The sequence below is a fragment of the Festucalex cinctus genome, chromosome 20, assembly GCF_051991245.1.
Source record: "Festucalex cinctus isolate MCC-2025b chromosome 20, RoL_Fcin_1.0, whole genome shotgun sequence".
In the NCBI taxonomy this organism is placed as follows: domain Eukaryota; kingdom Metazoa; phylum Chordata; class Actinopteri; order Syngnathiformes; family Syngnathidae; genus Festucalex; species Festucalex cinctus.
Genome location: NC_135430.1, coordinates 4,000,354 through 4,026,672, shown reverse-complemented (window position 1 = coordinate 4,026,672; position 26,319 = coordinate 4,000,354). Strand labels below are relative to the sequence as shown.

The 26,319-nt window shown below is 36.4% G+C and overlaps 1 protein-coding gene across 6 annotated transcripts; it reads left to right on the top strand.

Annotated features, from left to right (window-relative positions):
• The first annotated feature begins 7,520 nt into the window (after positions 1-7,520).
• LOC144009028 (uncharacterized) lies at positions 7,521-26,256 on the top strand. Of its 6 annotated transcripts, XM_077508488.1 has the most exons (21): positions 7,521-7,579; positions 11,487-11,775; positions 11,919-12,022; positions 12,112-12,387; positions 12,529-12,622; positions 12,831-12,898; positions 13,020-13,085; positions 13,322-13,474; positions 13,621-13,686; positions 13,773-13,901; positions 14,073-14,126; positions 14,293-14,364; positions 14,681-14,752; positions 14,864-14,935; positions 15,253-15,324; positions 15,436-15,507; positions 15,788-15,859; positions 15,971-16,042; positions 16,396-16,467; positions 16,710-16,773; positions 25,835-26,256. In XM_077508488.1, the coding sequence occupies exons 2-21, from the start codon at positions 11,670-11,672 to the stop codon at positions 25,849-25,851; spliced, it is 1,773 nt and encodes a 590-aa protein (XP_077364614.1). In that variant the 5' UTR covers positions 7,521-7,579; positions 11,487-11,669; the 3' UTR covers positions 25,852-26,256. The 6 variants fall into 6 exon arrangements, with proteins under 6 accessions (XP_077364614.1, XP_077364609.1, XP_077364612.1 ...); XM_077508483.1 differs by having other exon boundaries at positions 16,710-26,256; XM_077508485.1 differs by lacking the exon at positions 7,521-7,579 and adding an exon at positions 10,527-10,706 and having other exon boundaries at positions 16,710-26,256.
• Positions 26,257-26,319: the final 63 nt, after the last annotated feature.

Sequence of the window (26,319 nt, the reverse complement as noted above, 5' to 3'; positions counted from 1 at the left end):
ACATTCAGATGATCATACCTCACTTTCTGTCTATTTTAGGGTACACACATCAAAGAGGTTTTTGTTCATCTGGATGTGCTACGGGTGCCACACAATTTTCGTCGCCATAGGACAATCGTAGCGGGACAGGGATCCGTTTAACCTATGTAGGTGGCGCTATGGAGCCATTTTTCTGTTATCATGTATGGCGACTTTAAAATATCAAATTTTTCGCCAGGCCTGATGTGCGTGTAAAGTTTGGTGAGTTTTCGTTCACGTTTAGCGTCTCAAAAATGCGATTGTTTGCGGAAAAGAATAATAACAAAGAAAAAGAAGAAGAAGAATAATAACTAGAGCTGCGAGCAGCTATAAAGGGCCCTCGCAACCCGGGCCACGTTGGGGTATTTGCACGTCGGGGTACTGGCATGTTGGGGTACTGTCAAATAGGAAACCATCTAAATTTTAAACGTTTTTGCCATGCTTTGTGTTTGTAAAGTTTCATGGAAAGGCCAAAAATGATGCACAATTAACAAAATAAAATCAAAATGGATTGGCACATGGCTATATAGAATACTTTTTGAATATATTAGGCATGCCTGCCAATATTCACACATCTAGCTGAATCATATAATCGGAAAGACTTCATAAAAATGTCTAGAGGGCGCTATTGAAGCATTTATTGCAAATTTAATAAGAAATCTCTAAAATATTCATGCTTATGACAAGCCTGATGTGTGTGTAAAGTTTCATGAGTTTTTTGCACATGTTTAGACCAAAAAAAAAAAAAGCAGCATTTTACTTGGCAAACAATGCATCGCCATGAAACGGCGTGGGACAAAATAAATAACTTTCGATAACTTTGTATCTTAAACATCTTAAGATGAAGCACACCAAGTTTGAAGACAGTCGGATAAATTTTGTAGGAGGAGTTCGTTAAAATATGACCCCTAAAAAAGGCCACAAAAAATGGCTACAAATCCCAACGTAAATCAAAATGGCGGACTTCCTGTTTGTTTTGGAAGATGGTTCCAAGAGACTATTTTGTACATCGTGGGCTCTTATGTATGCCTCTAAATTATCATAGCGCTAGGTGAAACGTACAACCGGGAATGCTTCGTTAAAGAGGAGTTTTTTACCTCAAAATGTGATGACCGGCCCTTACGGGACTTCCTGTTGGGTTTAGCACATGGCACCAAGAGACTTTTTTGTACATTGTGGGCTGTTAAATTTGTCTCCAAATTTTCGTAGCTCTCGCTGCTTCGTACAACTGTGAATGCTTCATTAAGAGGGAATTTTTTCCTTTGCAAACTGTGCATGCCACGGCAACAGCGTGCGACGAAATAAAAAGCTTTCAATAACTTTTCATCTTCAACATTTTAAGATGAATCACACCAAGTTTGGAGATGATCGGATAAACTCTGTAGGAGGAGTTCGTTAAAATAAGACCCCTATGAAATGGCCCAAAAAATGGCAACACGTTCCAAAGTAAATCAAACTGGCGGACTTCCTGTTCGGTTTAGCATATGGTTCAAAAAGAGTTTTTTGTACCTTGAGGGCTGTTACATATGTCTTCAAATGTTGGTAACTCTAGGTGAAATGTACAGCCGGGAATGCTTCATTAAATAAGAATTTTGAAACACAAAATTTGATGCCTCGCCTCTGGCGGACTTCCTGTTAGGTTTAGCATATGGTTCAAAAAGAGTTTTTTGTAGATCATAGTCTGTTACATATGTGTACCAATTTTCGTGGCTCTCAATTAAACGTACCACGGCAATGCTTTGTTAAGTAAGAATTTTGAAACTGTAAATTTGATGCCCCGCCACCGTCATATAGTATGTCAAAAACTTTTGATTTTTTACCATGATGTTGTCCCAGGTCTTGAGATGGTACAGCCCAAGTTTGAAGTCAATCGGGTTAACCGTGTAGGAGAAGCGGGCAAAAGTATGACCCCTGTAAATGTGCAAAAATGGGCCAAAATTGGACATTCAAATACTCATACCTCACTTCCTGTCTATTTTAGGGTACACATATCAAAGAGGTTTTTGTTCATCTGGATGTGCTACAGGTGCCACACAATTTTCGTAGCCATAGGACAATCGTAGCGGGACAGGGATCCGTTAAACCTATGTAGGTGGCGCTACAGAGCCATTTTTCTGTTATCACGTATGGCGACTTTAAAATATCAAATTTTTCGCCAGGCCCGATCTCCGTGTAAAGTTTGGTGAGTTTTCGTTCATGTTTAGTGCCTCAAAAATGTGGTTGTTTGCGGAAAAGAATAATAACAAAGAAAAAGAAGAAGAAGAAGAATAACTAGAGCTGCGAGCAGCTATAAAGGGCCCTCGCAACCCGGGCCACGTTGGGGTACTTGCACGTCGGGGTACTGGCACGTTGGGGTACTGTCAAATAGGACAAGGACCATCTAAAATGTTTTTGACAAGCCTTGTGTGTGCAAAGTTTAATCAAAACGCAAAATATGGTGCGCAATTCCCAAAATAAATTCAAAATGGCGGACTTCCTTTTAGGTTTAGCATACGGCTACAGAATACTTTTTGTAGGTCTTAAGCTAATAGGTATGCCTCCCAGTTTTCACAAATCTAGGTCAAGTCATCTTTAGTTGTGTATCGCTTGAATCATACAATTGGAAATGCTCCAAAAAAATGCATAGAGGGCGCTATTGAGCACAACGTTGGGTTACTTGCACGTCGGGGTACTGGCACGTTGGGGTACTGTTACATGGAACAAGGACCATTTAAAATGTTAGTTTTTTCCATGCCTTGTCTGTGCAAAGTTTCATGAAAAAGGCCAAAAATGATGTATAATTCCCAAAATAAAATCAAAATAGCGGTCTTCCTCTTTGGTTTGGCAAATGGCTACATAATACTTTTTTGTAGGTCTAGCATAATCATACAATCGGAAATGCTTCGTAAAAATGTCTAGAGGGCGCTATTTATTGCAAATTGCACAATAAATCTCTGAAAATTCATGTTCATGACAAGTCTGATGTGTTTGCAAAGTTTCATGAGTTTTCATGTGTATAAAAAAAAAAAAAGCAGCACTTGACAAACAATGCATTGCTATGGCAACAGCGTGTTACAAAATAAAAACTTTCGATTACTTTGCATCTTAAACATCTTAAGATGAAACACACCAAGTTTGAAGACAGTCGGATAAATTTTGTAGGAGGGGTTCGTTAAAATATGACCCCTGAAAAAGGCCACAAAAAATGGCAACAAATCCCATCATAAATCAAAATGGCAGACTTCCTGTTTGGTTTAGCACATGGTTCCAAGAGACTTTTTTTTGTACATCATGGGCTCTTATGTATGCCTGCAAATTATCATAGCGCTAGGTGAAACGTACAACCGGGAATGCTTCGTTAAAGAGGAGTTTTTTAGCTCAAAATGTGATGCCCGGCCCCTGGGGGACTTCCTGTTGGGTTTAGCACATGGCACCAAAAGACTTTTTTGTACATCCTGGGCTGTTACATATGTCTACAATTTTTCGTCGTTCTAGCTGCTTCGTACAACTGGGAATGCTTCATTAAGAAGGATTTTTTTCCTTTGCAAAAAGTGCATGCCACGACAACAGCGTGTGATGAAATAAAAAACTTTCAATAACTTTTCATTTTCAACATCTTAAGATGAATCACACCAAGTTTGAAGATGATCGGATAAACTCTGTAGGAGGAGTTTGTTAAAATATGACCCCTATGAAATGGCCAAAAAAAATGGCAACACATTCCAAAGTAAATCAAAATGGCGGACACCCTGTTAGGTTTAGCATATGGTTCAAAAAGAGTTTTTTGTACCTCGAGGGCTGTTATATACCTCTACAAATGTTGGTAACTCTAGGTGAAACGTACAGCCGGGTATGCTTTGTTAAAGAGGAGTTTTTTAGCTCAAAATGTGATGCCCGGCCCCTGGGGGACTTCCTGTTGGGTTTAGCACAGGGCACCAAGAGACTTTTTTGTACATCTTGGGCTGTTACATATGTCTACAAATTTTCGTAGCTCTAGCTGCTTCGTACAAATGGGAATGCTTCTTTAAGGATATTTTTTTTCCTTTAAAAACAGTGCATGCCATAACAACAGCGTGCGACGAAATACAAAGCTTTCAATAACTTTTCATCTTCAACATCTTAAGATGAATCACACCAAGTTTGAAGATGATCGGATAAACACTGTAGGAGGAGTTCGTTAAAATAAGACCCCAATGAAATGGCCAAAAAAATGGCAACACGTTCCAAAATAAATCAAAATGGTGGACTTCCTGTTAGGTTTAGCATATGGTTCAAAAAGAGTTTTTTGTAGGTCATAGCCTGTTACATATGTGTACCAATTTTCGTAGCTCTAGATTAAACGTACAACCGGCAATGCTTCGTGAAGTAAGAATTTTTAAACTCTAAATTTGATGCGCCGCCGCCGTCATATAGTATATCAAAAACTTTTCATTTTTCACAATGATGTTGTCCCAGGTGTTGAGATGGTACATCCCAAGTTTGAAGTCAATCGGGTTAACCGTGTAGGAAAAGCGGGCAAAAGTATGACCCCTGTAAATGTGCAAAAATTGGCAAAAATTGGACATTTAAATACTCATACCTCACTTTCTGTCTATTTTAGGGTACACACTTCAAAGAGGTTTTTGTTCATTGGGATGTGCTACAGGTGCCACACAATTTTCATAGCCGTCGGACAATCGTAGCGGGACAGGGATCCGTTTAACCTATGTAGGGGGCGCTAAGGAGCCATTTTTCTGTTATCATGTATGGCGACTTTAAAATATCAAATTTTTCGCCAGGCCTGATGTGCGTGTAAAGTTTGGTGAGTTTTCGGTCACGTTTAGTGTCTCAAAAATGCGATTGTTTGCGGAGAAGAATAATAAGAATAAGAATAATAATAATAAGAAGAATTCCTACAAAAACAATAGGGCCTAGGGGGCGCTAAGGAGCCATTTTTCTGTTATCATGTATGGCGACTTTAAAATATCAAATTTTTCGCCAGGCCTGATGTGCGTGTAAAGTTTGGTGAGTTTTCGGTCACGTTTAGTGTCTCAAAAATGCGATTGTTTGCGGAGAAGAATAATAAGAATAAGAATAATAACTAGAGCTGCGAGCAGCTATAAAGGGCCCTCGCAACCCGGGCCACGTTGGGGTATATGCAAGTCGGGGGACTTGCACGTTGGGGTACTGTTAAATAGAAAAGGACCATGGAAAATACAAAGGCATTTGCCGTGCCTTGTGTGTAAATAGGTGCAAGGCCAAAAATGATGCACAACACCCAAAATAAAATCAAAAGTGTGGACTTTCTGATGTGTGTGCAAAGTTTCATGAAAAGTCGCTCGTTTGATATTCAAAACCAGCATCTGTTTATTTGAAAACATTGAATGCCACAGAGATCGTGTGTGATCAAATAAAAAGCTTTTTGATGACTCTTAATGTGGTGTCGCTGTGCAACACATATGTATTCAAGACATAGTGAAGTATTGTGACAGTTTTGTAGGGTCCAGCAAACAGTAAATGTGTGACAGTTATGAAACTAGAAAAAAAAATTTCCCGTGGAAATTTAGGATGTGACTGCTGACTCTTGCAAGGCGGAAAGCCGAATGCACTCTGGGTCACTTCCTACATGTTAACTTTGCAGGAGGATTAGCATGCAAAGCTAACATTAGCATTAGCGTGCTAACTTAGCATGATCATTAGCATGCTAAGCTAACATTAGCATTAGCATGCTAACTTAGCATTAGCATGCTAACGTAGCATTAGCATTAACATGCTAACTTAGCATTAGCATGCTAACGTAGCATTAGCATGCTAAACTTAGCATGAGGAAAAAAAAAGAAAAAAAAAAAATAATAATAATAATAAAAAAAAATAAAAAAAAAAATAATAATAAAAAAAAAATTAAAAAAAAATAAAAAAATAAAAAATAAAAAAAAAACTTAGCATTAGCATGCTAACGTAGCATTAGCATGCTAACTTAGCATTAGCATTAACATGCTAACGTAGCATTAGCATGCTAACGTAGCATTAGCATGCTAAACTTAGCATTAGGAAAAAAAAAAAAAAAAAAAAAATAATAAAAAAAAAAAATAATAAAAAAAAAAAAAATTAAAAAAACAAAAAAAAAAAAAACAAAAAACAAATTAGCATTAGCATGCTAACGTAACATTAGCATGCTAACGTAGCATTAGCATGCTAACTTAGCATTAGCATGCTAACGTAACATTAGCATGCTAACTTAACATTAGCATGCTCAGCTAACATTAGCATGCTAACTTAGCACTAGCATGCTCACTTCCTGGTGAAATCAGGTCACTTCCTGTTGAAGTCGGGTCACTTCCTGTTGATATTAGGTCACTTCCTGTTGAAATCCGGTCACTTCCTGTTGATTTTAGGTCAGTTCTGGGTCACTTCCTGTAGAAATTAGGTCACTTCCTGTTGAAATCCGGTCACTTCCTGTTGATTTTAGGTCAGTTCTGGGTCACTTCCTGTAGAAATTAGGTCACTTCCTGTTGATATCAGGTCATTTTTAGGTCATAGCAGTTCATTACATTACATTTCATAAACAAAAATATTATATTGTGCTTTGATTTTTTTTTATTAAGCGAAAATAGGGAATGATCTGAAGAGTAAAAAATTCGAATGGTTTTAATTGATCAAGAAATGTGGAAGTTAAGCCATAATCACTAAACTGAAAATGGGTTACTGTCACTTTAACAAATATGCGCATTCACGCACACACATTTCCTAAGTACCAGGTGGGCGAACATTTTGCTTGCTTCAATTGAGTTCTATGAGAAAGCGCACACCTCGAACAAAAGGCTCTCACGACTGAACGGTTTAAGATACAGATTTCAGAAATGCCCCGTTAGAACGGCAAGGCTTTGGGGAACGCAAGCATGTTCTCATTTTTTAAATCGGATAAAAAATGACCAAATTAGAGCAGGTTGAAAACGTGTGACTTTTTAAAAAAATGACAAAAAAAGGCGGCGAAAATAACATGGGGCTCAATGGGCGAAAAAGTGCGACTTCCCCTCGCTTCAAGTCAAATAAAAGGTACTAAATGACACCTTAGCCGCACAAAAGTGGGTTTGTCAGAAAGAAGACCCTTGTGACTACAAAATATCCAAATGTGATGTTTACTGAGCAAATATTGTGGCCACGGTGACGAGTTGAAGTGAAATTTTTCGAAAGAATTTTTTTTGTCTCTCCACTCTAGCGCTGATTGCTCCACTCTAGCAAACGCAATACACACTAATGTAAAGAGCCTCTTTTTCTTCATTTCACACCCTGTCTTTGAACCCGCACAGGAGGGAGCGCTTACATTTCTTAAAAAAAATTTCAACACAGAGCTAAAGATGGGAAAAATTGCAACAAAATGAGCTAAAAATCGTCTCGGTCGGTCAATGTATGTGCGCGCAGCGTGGCTTCGAAAAAGGTGTTACATTTGTGGAGGTTTTTTCCCCTTCTCCATTCATTCCTATGGGACTTTTTGGGGGGGTTTTAGGGGAATTGCGTCGCCATGGTAACTCAAAATTCCGAAAAAAAATGGTTCCCCGCCGAGTCAGATCGAGACGCATCTTTTGACACCTCATTTGTGCCGGTACGTTCAACGGTACGACCCGCATTCTTTCTGAAAAATCGGTGGAATAATTAAAAAAAATAATAAACGCCGTTTTCCTGGATAGTAATATGTGACTGCTTTGCAGCAGTCACATAATAATAAAAAATGTAGCTTTGAAGCAGGCTAACCAATGACATCATCTAAAGGGGAAAAAAAGCACATGAGCAAGCATAGGTATAAGTAGAGGAGAAAAAGAGATGAAAGAAGTGCGAGAGATGGAACAGGAGAGGAATGCAGCTGTTTATGTATAGCTGTTGTAACAGGACAGATTAAATAACCTTGCCAACACTTTAACCAGGGGTTAACAGCGTCCTAGGACAGATAAACTCTTGAGTGTAAAAGTTTTCTGGGACAGATGAATCCCTTGGGGTCAAAGAGTTTGGGTTAGCACATAGTCTGTCTTAGGATAATGTAACCTCCATGGATGAATTAGTCTTAGGACGCTTTGACCTGCGGGCTAAAACTTCAGGGGGGTTAACCTGTCCTGTTATATTGTGATCATCGTCTTCGTGCATGTCCTCAGTGGCTTCTTCTGTCTGTGTGGCAGCATTTGATACATCTGTAGAACAAAAAAGAATGAAGAATCATGTTAGATCTTTGAAGTGTGGTTGTCTAAGGTGTAGTTTACAGAACAGTCGTGTGCATATTTGTAGCATGGTAGTGTCTTAATACAAAAGGATATTATGTAATGCATTGTATATGGATATTACAGACGTAATATTTGACGGTGATCGTATATTCATAGTTTTTGCCCGTTAATAAATAATATAGCTTGGATCAGTAAAGTAATAAGACACGCAAAAAGGGTATAGTTGAATCCTCAGGGTCAAAAAGCAATGTTTTAGGATTGTGTGATGAAATGATGAATAAAAGTAAGGATACAACAAGTACATAAATGGTTATGTAAGTGTAAAATTTGGCATGGTGTGTCCAGATACATGCAGGATAAGTATAAAATATTGTGGTGTGTGATTGATTTCTTCTTAGTAAAAATTAGTATTGTAAAGGTCAAGTCACAGTATGTCCCAAAAAAAAATCTAAAAAAATCTATGGTATAGAAACATCAGAATCAGGGGCAAAGACATAAACATAATAATAGTAATTAATAATGATAGAATTTAAATCTTTTCCATGAATATGTCAGTTGTTTTGAGAAGATACAAAAAAAAAAAAAAGAACTTTGAAGTGGTTATCAGTGGATGAAAGAGGGCAAGATCACAGCACAGCTACATGATATCAGTCACATTAGAAAGTAATCAAGTGTAGTATGTATTCACATTATATACATTGAGAAATTGCGGCTCAATAATCAGTCAGTGTTTCAGTTAACAGTCCAATGTTACCTTCAAGATATTCCTAACAGAAAAAAAGGAACGTGCATTAACAAAAAAAAAGTAAAAATGTCCATTGTCAAACATGTCATTCATTATACACAAAGTGTAGGATGGGGATGCTTGCTGTGTTAGTGTTTGTGTGTCTTCCATGTCATATAGCTTACCATCACGGACAAATGCATCACATGCATCCTTTATATCCAATGCAGTCTCGAGTTCTTTCACACGCTTGGTTTTGAAGTCCATCTGTTTTTCAAGTGCTCGATTGACTCGAGTCACATGGACTAGTTGGTTCATCATTTGGGAATGAAGATCAAGGCTGCGCTGGTATAAGTCGTTGCGACTGAAAGCATGATCAATGCATGCATACTGTAATGACAAAGCATTCAATGAAAATCAGTCATGTTAGATTCCATGATTCTAAATAGCAGAGGTAACGTGTTGGTGCAAAACGTTGTGGTCGTGTTGCATGTTACTCAATGGTGGTGTGTGTCAAAACGAGTTTATTTAAAAAAAAAAAAACAAAAAAAAAAAAAACGAGTTTATTTGAAAGAATATACAAATATATACACACGGACATATATATTGATACAGTATAACAGTACTGCATGTATTGGTTTTAAGGAAAGAGTTGAAAAGCAGTCTTCAGGAAAATGCATAAGACGCACAAAGTACCATTTCACTACAAGTAATAAGTTGTCAATTAGACATGTGAATTAAGTGGTTAAGATAGTGGCTACTGTGCAAGTAAGCTTAAATTGTCTCTAAAAGGTTAGCGTATGTGTTCTACATGATATCAATGGCTAGACGTGCTCGTGGAGAAACATTACAAACAGAAAAACACACAAAAGGTGCCTTTAACAAACCTGTCAAAAAATGAGAACTTAATACATATATGTATGGCATACTGTATATGATTGAGAAAGTAGTCCTGTTTAGTTTATTTATTGTATACTTACGGAAAAAAGTTGGCAATCTTTGCGTATGGAGATGATTAGAGGGTCTTTATCAGAAGAGAATTTGCTCGGTGATTTGTCCATGTTCTGTAGAAAAGCAAAGGAGTAGAAATAAATACAGTGTCATATTTCATAAACATACAAGAAATTTGTAGCTGTATTAACCATTGTTGGTATTTGAAGTGATAATGTAGGAATTGAAGTGTAGTGATGGCAGAATTTACAGAGTGCTTACCTTGTATGACTTTGTAGATGGAAATGTTCTTTGTTGAAAGAGCTCTTTGTTGTCTACTATATATGCAAGTACAAGCATAAGTAGGTGTGGTTATGAAGTACTTGACCATTGAAATAAAGCAGTGGTATCAAAAGTATGGACCGTGGTTTGGCTCAGGCCCGCAAAGGGGTTTAATGTGGCACAAGAGATAATCTTGTAAGGTACAAAAAAATAATAATAATATGAGTAATGTCTTACCAATTAATCAGATGGCCAAAATCAAAAAAAAGAAATGTGTAATTTCAAAAGTAGTTTTTAGGTGACCAATCAATTAGAACACGGAATGGATCAGCATGTTATTATTTGACACACAAGCTAAAGTTATGGATTGTTGGGGGGGGGGAAAAGACAAACATAAATGTGCTGAATATGACACTCATTCAGCTATTGGTAACACAAACACAATATGGTGTGAAATAATGTCCAATAACTTCATTAATTGTGTCACACAGTACATTCTAGAAATAATATATATATGAAAGACAGGTAGATATAACACGCTGGGAACTCATATGGACAGTGTTGCCACTTTCCATTTGCATGTGAGTTATTCTTAGCAAAAATGTATTTACAGTTGAGCCTTGCTATTTAGGGTAGTTCTACAAATAGCAAAAATCTGTCTATAACTGATGCCGATTGTATTTAAGCTATATACCATGATGTTATCAGTCCAGCCAACTTAGTTATAGAGTATATTGTCCTTCATGTGGCCACTGAGCTAATAAAAGTTGATAAAAAAGCATGATCACAAGTGGTGAGTGACTGTTAGTAAGAATAATAATTGTATCTATGTTGTGTGCTACAATGAAAGTATTGATAGTGACATGTTATGATATATAATACAATTTTCTAAGTAGCATTTGAAACATCAGTATCTTTAATTTATTGACAAGAAAACACAGGAATGTATGGATATAGATGTTGATAGATAAAAAAGCAATATTTTCTACATACTATCAGTTAGCATTACAAGTATCCATAGTAAGTAAAAGAAATGCTGTTAATTGTGAAATTGGAGTGCTAAAAATTATCTAAACTTTGCTTGTACATGTGAGGGAATTGTAATCATTAGCAAAGGCAATAGGAAACAAACAGAATGCACATAGCTTACAAAACATAAAAGTAGTAGTATAAAAGTGTTGATGTTTAAATTTCATTGTGTAACAGTGTTGATGTTTAAATTTCATAGAAGTATCATATTTTGCCCGCCCCTTCTGTTCTTATTGGTCAAAAGTCAGACTCTTTCAAGGGCGGCTACATTTAAACCACTGTCACTGAAAGAGACTTCCTCTTGTTGTTCTTCACTGGTTTTGCGTCAGCAGATTCAGAGAGCACAGACAGCAAGATTTCCACAAACGTTATTTCAGCTGTTGGAGTATCCTCTAGAGTGTTTTTATTTATTTATTTATTTATGTTTTTATTTTTTTATTTATTTAGTTAGTAGTAACAGGTAATTGTATATTAAATATTTATTGTAGTAGGAGTGTAGATTGTTAGCTTCTCAGATGCCTCGGGGGAAAGGCTATCATCGTTCGGAGGCAGCCAAGAGGAGGATGACTGAACGTCTTCGACTTGGTGATGTTCAGCAACCATTTCATGCAACTTGCGCACGTAAGTAGCTACCATTTGTATGTAATATTTTAAGCACGAAGACGTCCGATGAATTATTGCGGAGAAAAATTTAAACAGTGTTTTATTTCCTTTGTTGTCATGAAATGTAATTCAATAATGATTATTTCTGTATGTGCTAATAGGTGGTGGTACTGGTGGCCGTCACAAAGTGCAAGAATGGCCAATTTCTTGCGTTACTGGTCGAAGCCACAAGTTGGTCATACCCTCTGAGTGTTCAAACAAGAAGGTATACATGGTTTCTAGTGCTACATTTAAGAAAAAAGTGCAATGGATACTGATTGTGCTAAATTAAATACTGTACATTATGTCATATAGTTTGTCTTGCTCATTGGAGACTCGCACCTACGGAGCATCGCAGATGGTTTTGTGGAGATGCCAAAGGATTTTTTTTCCTTTGGCGTCATGTCGACACCCGGAGCTTGTGCAACCGAGTTGACTACTGAGGTGCAGCATGCTGTTGTGCCTAGAACTCCAGACGTGGTTTGTCTTTTGGCTCCTAGCAATAACCTGACATCCAGCCGCACCCCTGACGAGGCAGGAGCAGATTTCTGCAGACTCCTTGGTAATGTCTGTGGTCGCTGGCCTAATAAGGTACATGTATATTATGTTTATTAATAGATTTGTAATACTATTATGAGGTGTATAGTATACACGATTGCAGTGTGATGTGGAAATATTTTCATGGGTAAAATAGTACAAACGTAAGTTATAAACGCTGCTTGTTTTGAATAGGTGTTTGTCTTGGACTTTCCTCCACGTCTAACCGTGGATGTGACTCAGCAGGATTACTTGCGTCAGGAGTTTCATCGTGTGTCAGCACGTATGGGTGAGTTACTAGATAATGACATTCAGTTAGGTCTTACATGTTTTATCATATGGTGTGCGTTTTTGTTACACTGTAAACTGTGCATCCTACAGAATATAAACTGTGAATGTAAAAAGACTTTAATAGGTAATAAACATAGATATAAAATTATTGATGACTATAGGAGAAAATCATAATGAAGGATGTTCTCTCCCAATGTCTTTTTAAGGGGTCAAGTACATGTCTACTGCAGCGTTCTTCCCTTTGAAGAACTTGAAGCTGTGGAGTAAAGATGGTGTAAGTTCCATTATGGTATAATAATTCAGAATCATTGGATATACACATTGATTAGATTTGTATGGTAGTACTGGAATAAAATAGGTTAGTAGTGTTATAAAATTGTTACTTATTTTTGCAGGTGCACTTGAGTGATGATCATGGGATGAGTATTCTTGTGCAGTTGATGTGTGATGGTGTTCATCAGGTTAGCCATTTTATACTGTAATTTGTTTCATTGTAGTTTTGTATTACGTTTGTAATGTGCTTAAATTGTGTAGTTGTATGGAAATATGTACATTTTTCTGAATGCAGTATATATGTATTTAGATATGTATTTTATATAATGCTGTTTGTGAATCATGATTTAGGCAAATATGAGTGATATATAAGTAACATAAATATTTATCTTCATGTTATTTGTTTTGTTTTTTTTATTATCAGCAACTTGACCTCCAAACACCTAAGTTGGAGATACAAGTAGCATCGAGGCCACCAGCGGTTAAAACTATTCCAAAAATTGTGGTTAAGGGTGAGACTTTGGTTCTTCGTCGATTGAACCCATTTGAGTGGATTGTTGTTGGACCAGGCAGGAAGGTAATGGTTGCATATTGTAATAGCTTGGTTGTTGTTGTAGTTTTTAGTGTTGTGATATATTTGTTTTACATTAGATTCTCCAAAGTTGAGCAAAGTAAAGGTCAGTATAGGTTGATAAATAAAAATGATGATGTCTGTCATTGCAGAGGACGCAAGCAGGACTTGAACAATCCTGTGATGGGGTTCCCAAAAAGAGGAAAATTCAGCCTAACGTTAGTTTGTTTAGAATAATTATATAGTGTATTTGTTATAGACAAGATGCATTCAGTAACATATTTTCAAAATGTGTATTTCACAGGTTGTGCTAAAGGAATGTTTTATTCCTCTAACCCCAGTTTGGTTCAGCAGTGAAATGTTGGGTGCGATGGATAAGATAAAACCATCAGATCTGTCCAGCCCTGTGAAGGCTGCTCCAAGAGACAAAAAGGTAATTTTCATGTAAATTTCATGGTTCAGGTGTTGTCATTAAGTGAGTCCAGTCATTTATGTGACACATTCTTCTTGATTGATAACATTTAAATTGTGTATAATTGTCTAAAGAAGCTGTAATCTGCATGTGTGGAATATATAAATATATATATTTTTTGTCTTTCATTAGAAATCAAATGTGAGATATCAACAGAGAGTTGTTTTCAAAAGGACAAAGTCACAGGTTTGTGTTTTTATTTGTATTTTTTATTGGGGAGTAATGTAAATATTAGACTAGTTTATAATTGCTGTTATTCAGTTTGAGAAGGGGAGAATAAAATGTTTTATAGCAATGAGTAACAATAGTTATTGTAATATAAATAAGTACATTTGTAGTTGTTGTTTTGCAGGCATTACAAAGGATGGTGGTGGATGCCAGTCTTTGTTCTTCCAGTGTTGTGGAAGAGGTTGTGCAGCAAGAGGTTAGTTTATTGCTTTAGAATTTCAGAAAAGAGAGATAAGTGTTTATTAGTGATGTATGGTTGTTGTTATTTATGTTATTGATCTAGCACATTGTTTAAGAATGAACAATATATGTAATTTATGTATAATCAAGTAGACTAGTGAGGAGGAATTAAGTGTACTTTGTAATGTGCAAGTAATAGTAAAACAATAAAAAAAAAAACATACACAGTAGTTTGTTGGCTCAGTGGAGTATGTAACATCATTTCATTATCTAACCTTTTTGCTGTTGTATACATTCTAAGTAGGTATTACTTTTGTTATTGTGTTTAATAGGCAACACCAAGGGCGTTGGTGGATGCAAGTTTGTCTTGTTCCAGTGGTGTGGAAAAGGCTGTGCAGGAGGAGGTTTGTGGCCTGCTTTAGAATGCCACCTTAAAAAAGAGAACATGTTTTGTAGCAATGAGTGACTATTGTTATATAAATGATATAAGTTCATTTGTAGTTGTTGTTTTGCAGGCAACACAAAGGATGGTGGTGGATGCCAGTCTCTGTTCTTCCAGTTTTGTGGAAGAGGTTGTGCAGCAAGAGGTTTGTTTCTTGTTTTAGAATTTCAGAGAAGAGAGATAAGTGTTTATTAGTGATGTATGGTTGTTGTTATTTATGTTATTGATCTAGCACATTGTTTAAGAATGAACAATATTGGTAATTATGTATAATCAAGTAGACTAGTGAGGAGGAATTAAGTGTACTTTGTAATGTGCAAGTAATAGTAAAACAATAAAAAAAAAAAAACATACACAGTAGTTTGTTGGCTCAGTGGAGTATGCAACATCATTTCATTATCTAACCTTTTTGCTGTTGTATACATTCTAAGTAGGTATTACTTTTGTTATTGTGTTTAATAGGCAACACCAAGGCCGTTGGTGGATGCAAGTTTGTCTTGTTCCAGTGGTGTGGAAAAGGCTGTGCAGGAGGAGGTTTGTGGCCTGCTTTAGAATGTCACCTTAAAAAAGAGAACATGTTTTGTAGCAATGAGTGACTATTGTTATATAAATGATATAAGTTCATTTGTAGTTGTTGTTTTGCAGGCAACACAAAGGATGGTGGTGGATGCCAGTCTTTGTTCTTCCAGTTTTGTGGAAGAGGTTGTGCAGCAAGAGGTTTGTTTCTTGCTTTAGAATTTCAGAAAAGAGAGAAAATTATGATAAGTGCTTATTAGTGATGTATGGTTGTTGTTATTTATGTTATTGATCTAACACATTGTTTAAGCATTAACAATACTGGTAATTTATGTATAATCAAGCAGACTAGTGAGGAGGAATTAAGTGTACTTTGTAATGGGCAAGTAATAGTAAAACAACAACAAAAACACACAGTCGTAACCTTTTTGCTGTTGTATACATTCAAAGTATGTATTACTTTTGTTATTGTGTTTAATAGGCAACACCAAGGCCGTTGGTGGATGCAAGTTTGTCTTGTTCCAGTGGTGTGGAAAAGGTTGTGCAGGAGGAGGTTTGTGGCCTGCTTTAGAAAGTCACCTTAAAGAAGAGAACATGTTTTGTAGCAATGAGAGACAATTGTTATATAAATGATATAAATTAATTTGTAGTTGTTGTTTTGCAGGCAACACAAAGGATGGTGGTGGATGCCAGTCTTTGTTTTTCCAGTGTTGTGGAAGAGGTTGTGCAGCAAGAGGTTTGTTTCTTGCTTTACAATTTCAGAAAAGAAAGAAAATTATGATAAGTGCTTATTAGTGATGCATGGTTGTTGTTATTTATGTTATTGATTTAGCACATTGTTTAAGCTTTAGCAATATTGGAAATTTATGTATAAATCAAGTAAACTAATGAGGGTGAAAGAAGTGAATTTTGTAATGTTGCTTAAGTATGCATAAGTAATATATATATAACCATGAAAACATAGAGTTGTTTGTTGGATGGATTGTTGGAGCATGCAACATCATTTCATCGCCTACCCTTGTTGCTGTTGTATACGTTCACATAGCAAGTATGGATTACTTTTGTTTTGTTTTGTTTTTTGTTTAATAGGTAACACAAAGACCAGTGGTGGATGCAAGTTTGTCTTGTTCCAGTGTTGTGAAAGACGCTGTGCAGGAGGAGGTTGGTGTTCTGCATTAAAATGACAAGTTCCATAAAAGTACATTGTTTTCTATGTAGTGATGTAGTTTGTTGTTGAAGATGTTGCCATTCATCTGGGCGAATGTTGAAGTTGTAAAAATATAGATAACATATGTAACCATTTTCTGCCACGTGTATGCTATGCATGTTCCGTGATGTTGTGTAATGTTAAATTATTAAATGAATCGTTTGTTAAAATGTATTTTTTTGTCATATACCTATAGTTGCCGAGGGAGAGGACTTCTCGCATGGAGCATGCAGCCAAGATCAGTCCCAAGCGTATACAAAGTAAGACCATTGGTAATGCAAATACATCTATGTGTTATGTTTTAGAAGGTGATGTTACATGTAATTCATTCTTGACTGATATGAACACAGCATATGACAGTTATGCACATACTGACAGCTCCAGTATTAATGTTCATTCAATATCATTCGGAGCTCCAAGTGATGCTCTAGAGTGTCAATGCAGAAGTGTGAATGGGTCTTTTCATCAAGGAGACAGTCGGTTGAACCATCCAGGTAAGCAGTGTATGGCTATAGCGTATGTGGGTCTAGCAAATCACACAGCTAGTAGTGCGTTTTCATGGTGTTCAGAAGATTTAGACAAACTTCTTGTTTTAGGTGATCGTTTGTATACATTATTGAAGAATAGTGACAAGTTCAGTAGCTCACATAACTATTTAATGGTGCCAGACTTGCCAAAGCAGCTGGTTTTTGAAGGAACGCTGTTTGAGTTTAAGGAAATAGATGTGGTGTCTGGATTTATACCGATGGTCGATAAAACAATTATTGTGGAATGTCAAGACGTTACTATTTTAAAAGGATTGCAAAAGATACATGATCAAGTTGATTTATGTTTGCTGACCATGGGTTGTTATACATGTGCAATCATTTGCAAAAATGGACAGTATGCAGTATTTGATTCCCATGCTCGCAGTGCTAGTGGAATGCCAGATGGTGATGGTAAAAGTGTTATAGTTTACTTTAATTGTCTTCAAGATGTTTATGATCATATATGTAATTTGACAAAAAAGACATGTAGAGGGCAAACGTTTTTTGAGTTTTCAGGTTTTCATGTTGTGCGGACACAGACAAGTTCATATGAACACTCTGTAAAGGGTGTTGGCATGATTGTATTGGATTCCCTGGCTGAAGTTACACGTAATTTAGGTTTGGATAATAACAGCACAATATTTGAGCTCCATGCGTACACCGAGGCAGAAAAAGTACATTCCCAACCAGTGTCATTTGGAGCTTCAAGTCATGCTTTAGAGCGTTATGATGACAGAAGCTTGAATGGTTTTCATAAGGGAGACACACTACAAGCAATGGCTCAATGTTCAGTGGGTCAACAAGCTAAACCCTCTGTAAAGGATGTAAAAATTACTACACAGGATTCTACTGTATCACAGCAATGTAAGATGTCATTGAGAAGTAGCGTTTCAAGGACAATGCAAAGTTGTGACGCTACTGCACTTAATGCTGATGTGCAGATAATGGGCAATGTGACTCATAAAAAGATGCAATTTAAACCTATTGGTAAACAAGTTGTCCAAGATTTATGTACACGATTTAAATGGGATTTAGAGAAACTTGTTGTAGAGGAGTCTGCAAATGGTGGTTTACTAGGGCTTCCATGCCAGAAAGAGAAAATAATAGGTGATGGGAACTGTTTCTTTCGAGCAGTATCTCAAGCTGTGTGTGGTTCACAAAAGAACCACAGAAAAATCAGACTAGCTGTTGTAAAACAAATGGAATCAAATGCAGTTGTGTATGAAACATTTTTAAGGAGTGAGTACTCTTCAGTGGATGAGTATATAAAAAAATCAAAAATGCGAAATGTTGGCAGTTGGGCTACTGAAGTGGAAATTCAAGCAACAGCAGATTGTTTAGGAGTCAATATATTTATATATTATGATGGTAAGTGGTTAGAATATAGTTCAAAAGCAAAAGAGGGAATTTACCTAGAAAATAGCAATGGTAATCATTATGAAACTGTTATTTGTGTGTATCATCCAGAACTGCAGAAGTGTTATGGATTGTGTAAAGCCTATCTGGCCAACTTCGAAGCATATAATTTAAGAAGGCAAAATATAGTTCAAGGTTCATGTATACAACAAGTAAGTGTTAAAAGTGTAAACAACACTGACAATTTGAATCTAACCAGAACACTAAGTATTAAGAAAGAAATAGTGAATATTGAGGATGATGGTATAGCGCAAACAAAATATTCAAAGAGTAATAGTTTTATTTCAAAGTATTTGATACAGAAATATAGATATCAAAAGAAAACTAATTATCAAGACAACGTATCGCATAGAAATAAACTAAAGGAAATGCGTGTTGCGAAATATCACCTAAATGCATTGCATCGGGACAAACTTAGGGACAAAAGTAGAAAAAAATATTGGGAAAATCCTTTTCTAAGGGAAAAAGTGCAAGAATTGAGTGTAAAGAAATATTGTGAAAACACAGTGCATAGAGAAAAAGTCAAAGACATGAGTATAAAAAAATATTGGCAAAACGAACCGCATAGAAAAAAAATGAAAGAAATGAGTGCAAATAAATATGGGCAAGATGAAACACATAGGGAAAAAGTGAAAGAAATGAGTATAAAGAAATATCGGCAAAATGAATTGCATAAGGAAAAAGTGAAAGAAATGAGTATAAAGAAATATCGGCAAAATGAATTGCATAAGGAAAAAGTGAAAGAAATGAGTATAAAGAAATATCGGCTAAATGAATTGCATAAGGAAAAAGTGAAAGAAATGAGTATAAAGAAATATCGGCAAAATGAATTGCACAAGGAAAAAGTGAAAGAAATGAGCACAATAAATTATTGGCATAACGTGTTGCACAGGAAAAGCGTTAAACTTCGAAGTAAATGTAAGTACGATAGTAATCCCGATCACAAGAAAAAAGTTAAGGCAGCTACCAGATGTAGGATGCAAAAAATTAAAGAGAAGTCAACACAGATAGATTTCATTATGAAAATTTTTTGGGATAAAGTGAAAAATGGGCCGGAATTTGTGTGTAGCGTCTGCCATAGATTGTTATTTAGACGCCAGGTTTTATTTTATAAAACCGATAATTACAAGAAAAATAAAATAGTAGCTGCAATAGCAGAAAAATGTGTAACAGAAAAATATTTGCACAAATGTAGTGTGGACTGTGTAGTACCATGTAGGGCATTACAGTCAGCTAGAGGCCAGCTGTGGATTTGCTTCACCTGCAATGGTAAGATTATTAAAGGCGAAATACCTCCTGAATGCGTAATTAACAATTTGACAGTCCAACCCATTCCACCTGACTTGGCATGTTTGAATAGCTTGGAACAACATTTGATTGCCTTACATATACCATTTATGAAAATGTTAGCTTTACCTAAAGGTGGGCAAAATGGAGTACATGGACCAGTGACGTGTGTTCCAGCAAATATTGTGCAAACAAACAATTTGCTGCCTCGTTCAAATATGGAAGGGTCTTTATTGGCTGTAAAACTGAAGCGAAAATTAACATATAAAGGTTATTATGAATACCAATTTGTTGATACGATGCGCATAAGACAAGCATTACAAATTTTAAAACAAACAAATGTGCATTATAAAGATGTTAATTTTAACGAAACCTGGATAAATGAGTTTTGTAGGGAACAAGGTGAAGTTGTAGAAAATATCAATAATGTTGAAAGTGGTGAAAACTCAAATGTTGAAGACGACCTTTTGCATGATAGACAACAACATTGTATGTTTCAAGACACCTGTTTAATGCCTGTTGATATTGGCCAGGAAGCGCTCGATCAGTACTTTGATGATGTTTTAAATTTGGCACCAGCAGAAGGCAATAATCCTGTGAAATTGCTTTCTGATCATACAAATGAAGCCAAATGCTTCCCAGTCTTATTTCCACAGGGACGAAATACATACCACGATAGTAGGCAATATCGACTTACTTTGGCACGTTATTTCAACAACAGAATTTTACATGCTGATGGAAGGTTTGCACAAAATGTTGAATATATATTTTTTGCTCAGTACATGTCTGAGATAGAGCAGGTTATCTCAAATGTATCCATTGCATTACGCAAAGGAAACAAAGGTCAAACATTTAAAAAGCTGAGCAAAGATATGTTAAAAAATGAAGAATCATTGAGGGATTTATTAAAGTTTGATGAAGGTTATCGTTTCCTTAAACCTATAAGAGGTACCCCAGCTTTTTGGCAGGGAGTACAACGAGACCTGATTGCCTGTGTTCGTCAGCTTGGTGTTCCTACCTGGTTTTGTTCATTTTCTTCGGCTGACATTCGGTGGAAAACCCTTCTGAACAGTATATTAAAAAATAACGGTAGAACACAGACAGCAGAAGAGTTAGAATGGGCAGACAAATGTGAACTGCTTCGTCACAATCCCGTAGCTGCTGCACGATATTTTGATTTTCGCTGGCATATCTTTTTGCGCGAGGTGCTTATGTCTGATTTACATCCAATTGGTAAAATCCTGGATTACTTTCACAGGGTGGAATTTCAGCAGCGTGGTTCACCTCATACTCACTGCTTTTTTTGGATTTTCAATGCTCCACTGATTGACAAAAACACAGATGATGAAGTATGTGAATTTATCGATAAATATGTAACATGTGAATTACCTTCAGAAGATGAGGCATTATTAGACATAGTCACGTCTGTACAGGAGCATTCAAAGCAACATACCAAATCATGTAAAAAGAAAAACACAGTTTGTCGTTTCAATTATCCCAGGCCAGCATCCAGTAGGACATTTATTAGTCGTAAGAAAACTGATGAAAATGACAAAAAACAATGCAAATGTAAGGTAGATAAAGATGCTTTAGCAAAATGTGCATGTAAAAATGAGGAACAGCAAGAATCTATCAGAGCAGCAGAAATTATGACAGCAGTAAAGACTGCTCTTTCAGATAAAAACGCGAGCTTCGACTCTGTGGAACATTTGTTTGAAAGCCTCGGCATAAATCAAGAAACGTTTGAGGATGCATATCAACGCTTTAGTCGAAATACACATGTTGTTTTGAAAAGGGACGTTAAAGCGGTTTGGGTAAATCCGTACAATAAGTCACTGCTAAAATGTTGGAATGCAAACATGGACATACAATACGTTATTGATGCATATGCATGCATAGTGTACATAATTTCTTATATTTCAAAGTCAGAAAGGGAAATGGGATTACTGTTAAGAAATGCTCAAAGTGAAGCCGCAAAAGATGGAAATGTTTCTGCAAAGGCTGCATTAAAAAATCTCGGTAGTGTTTATCTACAGAACAGAGAGGTCTCTGCTCAAGAGGCAGTCTATCGGTTAACAAATATGCATCTGAAGGAATGCTCAAGGAAAGTTGTCTTTGTACCAACAGGGGACAATCAAGTGAAACTAAGTTTGCCTTTAAATGTGTTACGGCAAAAGGCGGCATCACAAAATCTTACCACGGAAGACATGTGGATGACCAGTACAGTAGAACGGTATAAAAATAGACCCAATGATGCCACTTTTAATGATATGTGTATGGCCACATTTGCATCAGAATATCGTGTTTTGAGTAAGAATGAGAAATGCCAAAATCGGATTACACTGAATAATGATTGCGGTTTCATCGCAAAAAGAACACGAACAAAACCTGCAGTAGTTCGATACATGCGCTTTTCTGAAAGTAAAAATTCAGAATTGTTTTACCAAAGTAGGATGCAATTGTTTTTGCCATATCGGGTAGATACACAGCTAAAACCTCCCAACTGCGAATTATTTGAACAGTTTTACAAAAATGGTCATGTGAGATTTAATGATGGTTCAAAACATTCAGTGAAGTCGGTTGTTGATTTGAACAGAAGTAAATTTGAAAAAGAAGCAAATGAATTGGAAGCCATCCAGAATATGATTGATTCAGATGGCATTTTAGAAAATGCTTGGTGTGATCTGTTCCCCGAGCAAGAGCTAGAACGATTACAATGTGAGGAGGAACGGAAAAACAAAGACCAGATAGTAGAAGAAGTAGAAAATATTCCGGATTTAGCTGTAGGTAACCAAAAAATAGCACATTTGGAAAAGAGAAATAACATAATGAGCAGAAGTGATGGCTTGGCTTTAATTAGATCTCTCAATAAGACACAATTGTCTGTTTTCTATCAAATACGACAGTGGTGTTTACAAAAGTTAGCAGGGAAAAATCCCGATCCATTGCATGTATTCATTACAGGTGGTGCCGGGACAGGAAAAACCCATTTAATAAAAGCTATTCAATATGAAGCAACAAGACTGTTGTCAACAGTCTGCCGCCATCCTGACAATGTTTGTGTTTTGATAACTGCTCCAACAGGAATTGCTGCATACAATTTGCATGCATCAACTATTCATCATACATTTAGCATAAGCAAAGATTGTCGCTTACCTTACACACCATTGGGTGAGGAAAAGCTTAATTCATTGCGTGCTAAATATAGTGATTTGCAAATTCTCATAATAGATGAAATATCTATGGTTGATCACAAAATGTTATCATATATTCATGGTAGGTTAAGACAAATTAAACAAACTGGTGATGTTCACCCCTTTGGTAAAGTAAGTGTAATTGCTGTTGGAGATTTTTTCCAATTGCCTCCGGTAAAAGGGAAACCCCTATATGTAGATGATGTTGGCTTTAACTTGTGGTCTAATCGATTTAGACTTGTGGAATTGAAAGATATAGTTAGGCAAAAAGACCATGTTTTTGCAGAGTTGCTGAATAGAATACGAACTCGTTCCAAAGGCACCCCAATGTTAAAAACTGACATAGAAACTCTAAAAAGTTGTGAAACTGGCGAAGTCAGCTCAGCATTGCACATATTTCCTACTAATAAACAAGTAAATGAACACAACATTCAACAGCTATTTAAGACTTGTCCAGAATATATTGAGATAGATGCTCAGGACTTTGTCACTAATAAAAAAACAGGAAAACTAGAGTTAAAAAGTGGACATCACGCTAAAGCACATGATGCATGTTTGGCAGAAAAATTGTTGTTGGGAAAAGATGCACGGGTTATGTTGTGTAAGAATGTTGATGTTATGGATGGTCTGGTTAATGGTGTATGTGGTACAGTAAGACATATTGTTACTTATCAAAATAATAAGTTTCCTCAAAAAGTGTATGTGAAATTTGATGATAATCAAATCGGTGCCCAAAGTAGGAAACAATCTGCAGGTTCCAATCCATTTATTTCAATGGGTGCCACTGCGATTGAGCCAGAGGAAGAAAGGGCCACAAAACAAGGAGGGTTGCGCAGACAGTTTCCACTTAAACTTGCGTGGGCTTGTACAATACATAAAGTACAAGGAATTACAGTTGACAATGTAGTAGTGTCCCTCAAAAAAGTTTTTTCTGCAGGACAGGCGTATGTGGCCTTAAGTCGTGTTACCAGTTTGGCAGGATTAGTTATTCAAGATTTAGAAGATAAAGCTCTGTATTGTAAAGATCACATTAAGGATGCAATTCAGAGCATGCCTAAATTCCTGATAGAAAATGAAACAAAATCCAAATTCAACACACATACTTTTTCTTTATTCATGATGAATGTGCAAAATTTGCCGTGTCATGTTTTTGATCTGGGATTGTGCACACAGCATTTGCAGCTTAACTGTATTGCTGTTATAGAAACCTGGCTACCACCTGTTTTTTCAATGGAAGCAGTCAAACTTGATGGTTACAATTTTCATAGTGCACCACGTGCTTTAGCATACAATGGCAACCACCCTGCTTTGGTTGGTTTGCAACACCAACAACACGGTGGTGTTGGCATGTATATTGCACACAATATGAAATATGACATTCTCAAACTACCAAATGTGAACTTGGAATGCTGGGCTTACAAATGTGCTACTTACAATATATTAGTAGCAGTCATTTATCGACCACCATCATATCCCATGTCTTTATTTAAAGAAAATCTAGGAAAGCTCCTTGATTGGCTAGATCCTCAAAGTAACACAATAGCTGTCATGGGAGATTTCAATGATGATCTTCTAAAATCATCCACAATCTGCAAATTTGTAACAGACAGAGGGTATTCTCAGCTTGTTGGAGAACCCACGACAGAAAAAGGTACACAAATTGATCATGTGTATGTAAAAACTCCATTTTATGATGTAAAATCTATAGTTGTACCAACATATTTCAGTGATCACGAAGGGCTTGTGTGTTCTTTTACATATAAATGTATGAATAATGATCCAAAAAACTAACATATTTTATACACTCAGATTTACAAAGGTGTCAACCTATAGGGATGTCGTTCCAGAACAAATTACCGGTAACTGAATCCTAATACTTTTAAAATTAAACAAGCCCTATAAACAAGCCCTAAAAGTACTTCACAAAAAAACAAAACAAAAAAACATATCATCATTGTCATATCCTGAAAAAGTATGGCCTTTTAACTGGGAAAACATTGTAAAATATACTGATTGTGTCCTTGTTTACAAAATTTTTCATGGTAAAGCTCCACCACCATTATTACAGTTTGTTCAGAGCGACTCTAATAGCTCAACCAGAGCTGGCTCTCGGGGTGACTGGAAAGTGCCACTCAGGAAAACTGCTTTTGGTCAAGCTACCTTCTATCGCTCATCACAAACATGGAACTACATACCAAGTACAATACGAGAATTGCTAAATATATCATTATTTTCTAAGTATTTGAGAACATGGCTATTTGTAAAGCAAATCTGTTAACATAACATTGAATGAAAGCAGTTTTCCAGCTGCCTGTAATGTAATCCTTAGTAGTGTGTGATTGGCCCTGTTTTTGTTATAGAAATGTAATACAACTAAGTATTTTATGGTGATGGCAATAGTATTTTATGTATTATTCTTTTATTTTTTCCTCTTTTAATTGCTTTTACTCTATCCTGTCCCCACTTTGGGGACCTTCCTGCCGATGGGACAAGGGATGCAAATTACTAAAACAGCTAAAATCTTACACATATTTACATTTGTAAATGTTCATTAATATGTTCTGTCCCATTTAAAAACAAAAAAAATAAACAAATGGAAAAATAAATGATGTCAAATGATGTCATTCTGTGAATATAACTTTTTGCGTACCAACATTTATATTATGGCATTGACTTGTGAGACTGATACTGACATCATACTTTTGTGAAAGATGTTTCATGTACACTACCTGTGAAAATTGGAGGTTCTACCTGTGTATAAATGTTGACATGTCAACGAGAGACCGTTTTGTTTATATCTCAACTTCAAACTTCTAATACATTTTTGAAAAACATATATTTGCCTGTTTGACTACCGCTTGTCCTCTCTTTTGCCCGCCGCCACATCCTGCTTGGAGACGGGGCTAGGCGGTGATGAAAGAGTGTGACGTTTTTGCTGTATGGATTCTGCACTGACGGACCGGGACAAGATCTGAGGTGGACCATTTCCCCAGAGGCATTATTATGGAGAAATCTACATCGACTCACCAGACCGGGGCCTGAGCAAGAGTCACAGCGCTTCATCTCAATAAAATGACTGTTGTTTTTGAGCGAATATTGTATAGCACCATACTACTGTATCTGTGAAATGTTGTCCATGTGTCATCCATTGCAGCCTGGTCATCCTGGAAGGGGGATTCTCTCCATCTGTGGCCCCTTCTCAAGGTTTCTCCCTTTTTCCCCAAATGGGTTTTTTTGAGTTTTTCCTTGCCCGGTTGGAGGGTTAGATCAGGGGATGTCACAACTTGTTTATAGTTAAATAAATGTCTTAACAACTTCACGATAGAATTTGTTTTCTATTCTCCAAGGTTGCGGATTGGATTTATCGATTTCAATGTTCCCA